This window comes from Nyctibius grandis, unplaced genomic scaffold (genome assembly GCF_013368605.1).
Source record: "Nyctibius grandis isolate bNycGra1 unplaced genomic scaffold, bNycGra1.pri scaffold_81_arrow_ctg1, whole genome shotgun sequence".
NCBI classification, from domain to species: domain Eukaryota; kingdom Metazoa; phylum Chordata; class Aves; order Nyctibiiformes; family Nyctibiidae; genus Nyctibius; species Nyctibius grandis.
In genome coordinates this window covers 49,035-59,650 of record NW_027167606.1, presented here as the reverse complement: position 1 = coordinate 59,650, position 10,616 = coordinate 49,035, and the positions used below count along the sequence as shown (strand labels likewise).

At 68.3% G+C, this 10,616-nt stretch overlaps 1 protein-coding gene across 1 annotated transcript; it reads right to left on the bottom strand.

Annotated features, from left to right (window-relative positions):
• Nucleotides 1-3,997: 3,997 nt before the first annotated feature.
• On the bottom strand, nucleotides 3,998-9,166 carry DRAP1 (DR1 associated protein 1). The gene is made up of 7 exons (XM_068424794.1): nucleotides 9,032-9,166; nucleotides 8,221-8,293; nucleotides 7,328-7,421; nucleotides 6,242-6,361; nucleotides 5,272-5,362; nucleotides 4,723-4,805; nucleotides 3,998-4,397 (listed from the first exon to the last, which is right to left on the bottom strand). The coding sequence occupies exons 1-7, from the start codon at nucleotides 9,071-9,073 to the stop codon at nucleotides 4,268-4,270; spliced, it is 633 nt and encodes a 210-aa protein (XP_068280895.1). The 5' UTR covers nucleotides 9,074-9,166; the 3' UTR covers nucleotides 3,998-4,267.
• Nucleotides 9,167-10,616: the final 1,450 nt, after the last annotated feature.

The following is a 10,616-nucleotide window of genomic DNA, read 5'->3' as shown; positions in this document are numbered from 1 at the left end:
CTTGATGTCCCCAACTGGTCCCCGCTTCAACCCCTTGATGTCCACCTTGTGTCACCAACACATCCCATATCCCCTCCGTGATGTCCCCAACCTGTCCCCGTGTCAACCTACCCCACATCCCCACCATGCCCCTCGACACCCCCAACCTGTCCCAGTCCCCTCTCTGATGGCCCAACCCATCCCACGTCCCCGTTGCGATGTCCCCAACCCCTCTCTGATGTCTGATGTCCCCAACCCATCCCACGTCCCCTCCGCATTGTCCCCAAACCCTCTCTGATGTCCCCAACCCCCCTCTGATGTCCCCAACCCATCCCATGTCCCCCCTGCAATGTCCCCAACCCATCCCACGTCCCCTCCGTGATGTCCCCAACCCCTCTCTAATGTCTCCAGCTCACCCCACGTCCCCTCCACGATGTCCTCAACCCTTCTCTGATGTCCCCAACCCCTCTCTAATGTCTCCAGCTCACCCCACGTCCTCTCCACGATGTCCTCAACCCTTCTCTGATGTCCCCAACCCCTCTCTGATGTCCCCAACCCATCCCATGTCCCCTCTGCAACATCCCCAACCTGTCCCCAACCCATCCCACACCCCCTCCATGATGTCCCCAACCCCTCTCTGATGTCTCCAGCTCACCCCACGTTCCCTCCACGATGTCCCCAACCCCTCTCTGATGCCCCCAGCCCCTCTCTGATGTCCCCAACCCATCCCACATCCCCTCCATGATGTCCCCAACCCCTCTCTGATGCCCCCAACCCCTCTCTGACGTCCCCAACTCATCCCACGTCCCCTCCATGATGTCCCCAGCCCCTCTCTGATGCCCCCAACCCCTCTCTGATGTCCCCAACCCATCCCATGTCCCCCCTGCAACATCCCCAACCCATCCCACGTCCCCTCCACGATGACCCCAACCCCTCTCTGATGCCCCCAGCCCCTCTCTGATGCCCCCAACCCATCCCACATCCCCTCCATGGTGTCCCCAACCCCTCGCTGATGTCCCCAACCCATCCCACGTCCCCTCTCTGATGTTCCCCAACCTCTCTCTGATGTCCCCAACCCATCCCATGTCCCCCCTGCAACATCCCCAACCTATCCCACGTCCCCTCCACGATGCCCCCAGCCCCTCTCTGATGCCCCCAACCCATCCCACATCCCCTCCATGGTGTCCCCAACCCCTCGCTGATGTCCCCAACCCATCCCATGTCCCCTCCTTGTTGTCCCCAACCCCTCTCTGATGCCCCCAACCCATCCCACGTCCCCTCCACGACGTCCCCCACCCATCCCACCTCCCCTCCGTGCCCCCCAGGGTCCCCGTCCCCCCGCGCCCCGCTGTCCCCAGGGCGGTACCTGCCCTCCTCGGGGTGTCGGCCCGGCCCCGGGGTCCCCCCGGCCGCTGGCCCCGTTATATAAGGCGAAAAGCGGCTCTTTTGGTTAAAGTGTCACCGGGATTAGGCCGGGGGGGGCGGGGGGAGGAGGCGGATTCCAGCGCCGCGGGCGAGCGGCCGCCTGGGGCCACCCAGCACCCGGCTCCCCCCGACCGGCCCCGCGTGCCCGCAGGGGCCTAGAGAGCCCCTATAGACCAACTCCCCCCCCATACACCGACCCCCCCCTATAGATCCACCCCCACCCCTATAGATCCACCCCTACCCCTATAGATCGACCCCACCCCTATAGATCGACCCTCAACCCAATAGATCAACCCCCCTAGACTGACCCCTACTCCTATAGATCGACCCCAGCCCTATAGATCGACCCCCCTAGATTGACCCCCACCCCCTAGACCCCCACCCCTATAGATCAACTCCCCCCCCCATACACTGACCCCCACCCCTATAGATCGACCCCTACCCCTATAGATCGACCCCTACCCCTAGACTGACCCCCGTCCCTATAGATCGACCCCCCTAGATTGACCCCCACCCCTATAGATCGACCCCACCCCCTAGATAGACCCCCACCCCTATAGATCGACCCCCGTCCCTATAGATCGACCCCCCTAGATCGGCCCCCACCCCTATAGATAGACCACCAACCCCTAGATGGACCCCTACTCCTATAGATCGACCCCCACCCCTATAGATCGACCCCACCCCTATAGATCGACCCCCACCCCTATAGATTGACCATCAACCCCTAGATTTGGCTCCTATAGGCCTCTATAAACCCTCTCTAGGCTCCTATAGGTCCCTATAAACCACTCTATAAGCTCCTATAGACCCCTATAGATTGTCTACAGACTCTTGTAAGTCCTTATAACTCCTTATCTGGGCTCCTATAGATCCCTCTACACCTCTATGAGCTCCTATAGGTCTCTATATGTCCTCTACAGACCCTATAAGTCCTTACACATCCCTCTTCTAGGCTCCTATAGATCCCTATAGCCCCTGGGAGCTCCTATAGGTCCCTACAGGTCCTCTACAGACTCCCTTCAATCACTATAAATCCCTTTTCTGGGCTCCTATAGATCCCTATACCCCCTGGGAGCTCCTATAGGTGCCTAGAAACCCTCCTAAAGGCCTTATACGCCCCTATATAGTCCCTTATGGGCTCCTATAAACCCTTATAACTCCGCCCCAGTTGCTATAAGTCCTCCTAGGAGCTCTATAGGCCCCTGTAACCCCCCTATAGGCCCCTATAACCCCCCTATAGGCCCCTAAAATCCCTCTATAAGCCCCTATAGGCCCCTATAACCCCCCTATAGGCTCCCATAGGCCCCTAAAATCCCTCTATAAGCCCTTATAGGCCCCTATAACCCCCCTACAGGCCCCTATAACCCCCCTATAGGTCCCTATAACCCCCCTATAGGCCCCTATAACCCCCCTATAGGCCCCTATAGGCCCCTAAAATCCCTCTATAAGCCCCTATAGGCCCCTATAACCCCCCTACAGGCCACTATAACCCCCCTATAGGCCCCTATAACCCCCCTATAGGCCCCTATAACCCCCCTACAGGCCCCTATAACCCCCCTATAGGCCCCTATAACCCCCCTATATGCTCCTGTAGGCCCCTAAAATCCCTCTATAAGCCCCTATAGGCCCCTATAACCCCCCTATATGTCCCTATAACCCCCCTTTAGGCCCCTATAACCCCCTATAGGCCCCTATAACCCCCCTATAGGCTCCTATATGCCCCTATAGGCCCCTATAACCCCCCTATAGGCTCCTATAGGCCCCTAAAATCCCTCTATAACCCCCCCTATAGGCCCCTATAACCCCCCCTATAGGCCCCTATAGGGAGCCCGGCCACTCCCACAGGGTCTCTGCTGCCCTCTAGCGGTCGAGGAAGGACACCAGCACCCAGGACAGGGGGCGGGGGGGGGGGCAGCAATCAGGGGGGGTCCCAGGGGTGAGGGGGGGGGGCACCCAGGAGTCCGGGGGGGCACCCAGGGTGCGGGGGAGGACTCAGGGGTCCAGGGGGGCACCCAGGAGTTTGGGGGGGTCCCAAGGGTCTGGGGAGGCACCCAGGGGCCTGGGGGATCCCAGGGGTCCGGGGGGCACCCAGGGGTGAGGGGGGGCACCCAAAAGTTTGGGGGGGTCCCAGGGGTCCAGCTAGGAGTGCGGGAGGTTCCCAGGGGTCTGGGGGGCACCCAGGGGTCCAGGGAGGCACTCAGGGGTCCAGGGGGGTACCCAGGGGTGCGGGGGGGGGCACACAGGGGTCTGGGGGTTCCCAGGGGTCTGGAGGGCACCCAGGGGTCCGGGGGGGGGCACCCAGGGGTCTGGGAGGTCCCAGGGGTCTGGGGGGTCCCAGGGGTCTGGGGGGCACCCAGGGGTCCGGGGGGGGCATCCAGGAGTTTGGGGGGGTCCCAGGGGTGCAGGGGGCACCCAGGATTCCAGGGGGGGGGGCACCCAGGGGTCTGGGGGGTCCCAGGGGTCTGAAGGGCACCCAGGGGTCTGGGGGGGGCACCCAGGAGTTTGGGGGGGTCGCAGGGGTGAGGAGGGGGCACCCAGGGGTCCGGGGGGGGCACCCAGGGGTGCGGGGGGGGGAGGGGACACCCCAACGTACGGAAACGGGATCTTTATTGAGCCGATACAAAACCCCCCGACTCGTTAAAAGCCACCAAACGGCCCCAAAACCAACCCCCCCCCCCCCCCCCCCCCCCCCAAAAGGGCACCCAGGGCTGAGCCCCCCCCGTGCACCAGTACGGGGTTGGGGGGGGGCTCCCCCAGTGCTCCCAGTAAGCCCCTACTGGGAGGTGGCGCCCGGCCCCGAAATGGGTTGAAATCGTGGGAAAATGGGCAAAAATCCAGCACGGGGGGGGGTGGGGGGGCGCTAGGAGTCGTAGTCTTCATCCTCCTCCTCTTCCTCGGGGGCGCGGGGGGGGCCGGGGGCTGGGGGGAGCCCCCCCGGGAGCCCCCCCGGGAGCGCGGGGGGTCCCAGCGGCGCGAAGGGCACCGCGGGGCTGTGGGAGGGGGGTCAGGGGACCCTGGGGGGGGGGTATCGCTTCACACCCCCCCCCAACACCCCCCAGGAGGCATCCACGAGTCTGGGGGGGTCCCTAATTAATGCCCCCCCCCCCCCCCAAGGGACACAAGCAACTGGGTGCCCCCACCCACTGGGTGCCCCCCACCCCAAAAGGAGCGGAGGTGTCTGGTGGGGGGGGGGGCTACACCCAACTGCCCCCCCCCACCAAAGACACAGGTTTTGGGGTGTCCCCCCCACCCTAAAGGCACACAGGGGTGCCCCCCCCCCACCCCAAAGGGACCCCACCTTTGGGGGGCCGATACCTGGTGAAATTGAGGGGGGGGCGGGCGGGGGGGGGCTGCGGCGTCTCCTCCTCCCCGTCGCTGTCGCTGTCCTCAGAGTCCTCCTGGGGGGGGGGACACGATGACAGAGAGGGGACACGGGTGTCTGGGGACCCCCCCCAACAGGACCCCCCTTATGCCCCCCCCCCACCCCCAAAGGGACCCCAATCCCCCCCCCAGGGGACACAGACACCCCTAAAAGGACCCCCCCCACCCCCAAGGGACCCTAATTCCACCCCCCAGGGGCCCAGGCACCCCCCCACCTCCCCCCACCCCCCCCACAAGGGGACCCAAGTGTCTGGGTGCTGCCCCCCCCACTCCAACAGGACCCCCCTTATGCCCCCCCCCCAAAGGGACCCCAATCCCCCCCCCCAGGGCACACAGACACCCCTAAAAGGACCCCCCCCACCCCTAAAGGGACCCTAATTCCACCCCCCAGGGGCCCAGGCACTCCCCCCCACCTCCCCCCACCCCCCCCCAAGGGGACCCAGGGGTCTGGGTGCTGCCCCCCCCCCCACCCCACGCCCCCACCTCCTGCTCCGAGTCCGTCCCCGACTGTTTGGGGTCCTTCCCCTTCGCCCCGGGACCCCCGTTCTTCCTGCCAGCGCCCGGGCGGCGACCCCTGCAACAGACCCCCCCACCCCACCCCCCGTCAGGCACCCATGTCTTCAGGGACCCCCCCCACCCCATAACCCCCCCCCACCCCATTCCCAGCTGACCCAGGTACCTGGGTGACGCCCCCACCCCATCAGCACCCACAGCAGGACCCCAGGTGTCAGGGGGCACCCAAGGTGTTCAGAGGACACCCCCCAGCACCCCAGAACCTCCCCCCTTGTTACCTGAGCACCCAGGGGTCCGGGGGGGGCACCCAGGAGTCTGGGGGGGCACCCAGGGGTCCAGGGGGGCACCCAGGGGTCCAGGGGACCCCCCCACACACCCCAGAACCCCCCAACCCCATTTCCTGAGCACCCAGGTATCCTGGTGTCACCGCCTCCTAAACCCCTGTGGCACCCACATCAGGAGCCCCTGTGCTGGGGGGGGCACCCAGGGGTCCAGGGGGGTCACCCAGGGGTCAGGGGGGTCACCCAGGCATCTGGGGGGGCACTCAGGCATCTGGGGGGGCACCCAGGCGTCCAGGGGACCCCCCCTCACCCCGTCTCCTGAGGACCCAGGTATCCCAGTGTCACCCTCTCCTATACCCCTGAAGCACCCACATTGGGTCCCCTGGTGTCAGGGGGGCACCCAGGGGTCCAGGGGGGGCACCCAGGGGTCCAGGGGGGGCACCCAGGGGTCCAGGGGACCCCCCCCACCCCGTCTTCTGAGCACCCAGGTATCCTGGTGCCACCCCCTCCTAAACCCCTGTGGCACCCACATTGGGTCCCCTGGTGTCAGGGGGGCAGCCAGGGGTCCAGGGGGGGCACCCAGGGGTCTGGGGGGGGGCACCCAGGGGTCTGGGGGGGCACCCAGGGGTCCGGGGGGGGCACCCAGGGGTCTGGCCCACCTTCGGGGTCCCCGGTCGCCCTCGCCGTGGGGCTCCTCGCCCTCCCCCTGCATGTCGGGCACGGTGGCCACCAAATCCTTGAGGAAGTCGAACTGCTGCTCCAGCTCGATGCATTGCTTCCTGGGGCGGGGGGCGGGGCCTCAGCGGGCCACACCCACCCACAAGCCCCACCCATAAGCCCCACCCACCCACAAGCCCCACCCACCCCTCCTAAGCCCCGCCTCCAGCACCCATTTCTTCTATAAGCCTTTGGTGGTGGGAGCAGGTAAACTGAGGCAGGGACTACACAGGGCACCCAAGAGTGCAGGGGACCCTTCCCAAGGGGACCCCCACCCACCCCCAAAGGGCACCCAGGTGTCTGCGGGACCCTGCCCCACCCCCAAAGGGGGACCCAGAGGACCCCCACCCACCCCCAAAGGGGCCCCAGGTATCTAAGGGACCCTTTTGCACCCTCCCAAAGGGGACCCAGGCAGCTGGGGGGGCACCCAGGGGTCCGGGGGGGCACCCAGGGATCCAGGGGGGCACCCAGGGGTCCAGGGGGGCATGCAGGGGTCCGGGGGGCACCCAGGGGTCCGGGGGCGCACCCAGGGGTCCGGGGGGGCACGCAGGGGGCCAGGGGGGCACCCAGGGATCCAGGGGGGCACCCAGGGGTCCGGGGGGGCACCCAGGGATCCAGGGGGGGCACCCAGGGATCCAGGGGGGCATGTAGGGGGTCCAGGGGGGCACGGAGGGATCCAGGGGGGCACGCAGGGGTCCGGGGGGGCACGCAGGGGTCCGGGGGGGCACCCAGGGATCCAGGGGGGCACCCAGGGGTCCGGGGGGGCACGCAGGGGGCCAGGGGGGCACCCAGGGATCCAGGGGGGCATGTAGGGGGTCCAGGGAGGCACCCAGGGATCCAGGGGGGCACGCAGGGATCCAGGGGGGCACGCAGGGGTCCAGGGGGGCACCCAGGGATCTAGGGGGGCACGCAGGGGTCCAGGGGGGCACCCAGGGATCCAGGGGGGCACACAGGGATCCAGGGGGGCACACAGGGGTCCAGGGGGGCACACAGGGGTCCGGGGGGGCACCCAGGCACCCAGTACTCACAGGTGGGACGTGGTCATGGTCTTGGCGTTGCGGGACTGGGTGACGTGACACGCTTTGCGCAGCAGCGACTCCAGGAACAGCTCCAGCGCCCGCGCTGCGCCGCTAAGGACCCCCACGGACCCGGGGGGGGGCACCCCCCACCCCCCCACCCAGCCCCTGGGGCACCCAGGTGGTCGGGGCACCCCAACCCCCCCCCCTCCTCCATACACCGTGGGACCCAGCGCTGCCCAAGGCCTGGGGAAAATCGGGTGGCCAAGGAGGGACCCAGGTATGTGGGGTGGGGGGGACACTGGGGGGACCCAGGGGGTCTGGGGTGGGGGGGACCCCAGGGGCACCCAGGTATGTGGGGTGGGGGGGACCCCAGGGGTCTGGGGTGGGGGGACCCAGGTATGTGGGGTGGGGGGACACTGGGGAGACCCAGGGGTGTGGGGTGGGGGGACCACGGGGGGACCCAGGGGTCTGGGGTGGGGGGATCCAGGTATGTGGGGTGGGGGGGACCCCGGGGGAGGGGGTACCCACGTATTTGGGGTGGGGGAACCCGAGGGACCCAGGGGTGTGGGGTGGGGGGACACTGGGGGGACCCAGGGGTCTGGGGTGGGGGGACCCAGATATTTGGGGTGGGGGGGACCCCAGAGGGACCCAGGGGTCTGGGGTGGGGGGACCCAGGGGTGTGGGGTGGGGGGACACCGGGGTAACCCAGGGGTGTGGGGTGGGGGGGACCCCAGGTGGACCCAGGGGTGTGGAGTGGGGGCACCCAGGTATGTGGGGTGGGGGGGACACTGGGGGCACGCAGGAGTCTGGGGTGGGGGGACCCAGGGGTGGGGGGACCCAGGGGTGGGGGGGACCCAGGGGTGGGGGGACCCCAGGGACCCCGGGGGCGCCCGGGCGGATACAGATGATGACGGGGACGGCGGCCGCCACCTTCCCGATCTCCTCGTCCGTCTGCATGATCTTCTTGATCCGCGCCTGCGGGCAGAGGGGGAAACTGAGGCACGGCCACGCCCCCCCGAGGCCACGCCCCCAAAGAAGCCACACCCACTCCATAACCCCACCCCCCCCAACCCGAGGCCACGCCCCCAACCCCATTGTCTCACCTGGGGCTGGGAAGGGGGAACACGCCCCTGGCCCCGCACAGGCCACGCCCACTCCGAACAAGCCACGCCCACCCAGAGACCACGCCCCCGAAGCCACGCCCCCCTACCCGAGGCCACACCCCCTGCTCCATCCTATCACCTGTCTGGAAAGGACAAGCCCCGCCCCCTGCGCACAGGCCACGCCCCCGCGCACAAACCCCGGGCACTCCCACAAACCCCGCCCACCCCCCGAGACCACACCCCCAGCTCCATCCTATCACCTGTCTAGAAAGGAGCACAAGCCCCGCCCCCTGCGCACAGGCCCCGCCCCCTCAAGCTCCGCCCCTCCCTTAGGCCACGCCCCCCCCCGGCTCCATCCCTTCACCTGGGCCTGGAAAGGCCGGTGAGCCCCGCCCACAAACCCCGCCCACTCCCACAAGCCCCGCCCACTCCCACAAGCCCCGCCCACTCCCACAAGCCCCGCCCCCTCCCCGAGGCCACGCCCCCGGCGGCCATCACCCCCTGTGTGGGGCAAGACCCCCCTCAGGCCCCGCCCCAAGGAGGCCCCGCCCCTCCCCGTTGCCATGGTGACGCCACCCCCCCCCCCCCGGGCCCGGCCCTCCCCGCTCACCGGCGGGAACCGCGCGTTGTATTTCTTCTTCTTGCTCGGCATCGCCCCGGCCCCGGCCCCGCTGGATCCCGCTCGGGCCCGGCCCGGCCCCGCTGGGCCGCTCCCGGCCGCTCCCGCCGCCGCCTCCGCCCGCCCCGGGCCCGCTCCGCTACCGCCGCGGCCTGCACCCGGCCCGCCCCGCCCCTTCCGGGACGAAGCCACGCCTCTTCCGGTAGGCGCAGGGCTCGGCACCGCCCCCTTCCGGCTTCCCCCGGCTCCGCCTCCTGCCGAGCCACGCCCCCCCAGACCCCGCCCCAGCAATGGCCACGCCCCCGCAGCCCTGACCCCGCCCCCCCGGCCGTGGCCACGCCCTCCCCAGCCCTGACCCCGCCTCCACCAATGGCCACGCCCCTCCGAGCCCAGACCCCGCCTCCCCAATGGCCACGCCCCCTCAGCCCTGACCCCCGCCTCCCCGGCCTTGGCCACGCCCCCTCCGCCCAGACCCCGCCCCGGCCACGCCCCCTCCGCCCTGACCCCGCCCCCCGCCTTGGCCACGCCCCCGCAGCCCTGACCCCGCCCCCCGCATTGGCCCCGCCCCCAGCCCAGACCCCACCTCCCCGCAATGGCCACGCCCCCGGCCTTGGCCACGCCCCCAGCCCAGGCCCCGCCCCCTGCTGGCCCCGCCCCCCCCCCCGCGCTGTCAATCAAAGCTCATTCTCGCCTTGGACCGTTTATTGGGGTGGGGGCGGGGCGGGGGCGGGGCTTCCGGCCCCTCCCCCCAAAGGCACTTTGGTTCCGGGGGGGCGGGGTTAATGCTGGTGCAGGGGGAGGGGCAGCCGTGTTCCCATTGGCTGCAGCACCCCAGAGGGCGGGGTTAAGGGGCGGCAGCCAATGGGGAGGGCAAGACCCCCGGGGACTCCCAGCGACCCCCCCAGTATCCTCCCAGTAGCTCCCAGTTGCAGTCCCATGGTCCCCAGTAGCTCCCAGTCACGCCCAGTAGCTCCCACTGGTCCCTCGGGACACTCCCAGTAGCCCCTCAGGGCTTCCCAGTAACTTCCCAGTAACTCCCAGTCCCCCTTAGGACCCCTCACCAACTTCCAGTGACACCCAGTAGCCACTCAGTTGCTTCCCAGTGACTCCCAGTTACCACCCAGTAGCTCCCAGTAGCTTAGAACTGCGCCATTCCACCTAGAAGCCTCCCAGTAATTCCCAGTAGCCTCCAGTCACTCCCAGCTCCTCCTAGAAGCCTCCCAATGCCTCCCAGTAGCCCCCCAGTGCCTCCTAAACGCCTCCCAGTGCTTCGCAGTGCCTCCCAGTAACCCCCAGAAGCCTCCCAGTAGCCCCTAGAAGCCTCCCAGTGCCTCCCAGAAGCCTCCCAGTAACCACCCAGATGCCCAGAAGCCTCCCAGTGACTCCCAATAACCCACCAGTAACCCCTAGAAGCCTTGCAGCAGCCCTCCAACCCCCCCAGTGCTCCCTAAAAGCCTCCCAGTAACTCCCAGTAGCCCCCCTAAAAGCCTCCCAGTAGCCCCCCAGACCCCCTAGAAGCCTCCCAGTGACTCCTAGTAGCCCCCCAACCTTCCCAGTGCCCCCTAAATCCTCCCAG

Coding starts and splice junctions, on each gene's coding strand:
- DRAP1 (XM_068424794.1), bottom strand. CDS start 9,073: ATGCCGAGCAAGAAGAAGAAATACAACGCGCGGTTCCCGCCG. Junction 4,806..5,271: donor GGACGGACTCGGAGCAGGAG/GTGGGGGCGTGG, acceptor CCCCCCCCCCAG/GAGGACTCTGAGGACAGCGA. Junction 4,398..4,722: donor CCCCCCCTCAATTTCACCAG/GTATCGGCCCCC, acceptor CCCCTCCCACAG/CCCCGCGGTGCCCTTCGCGC.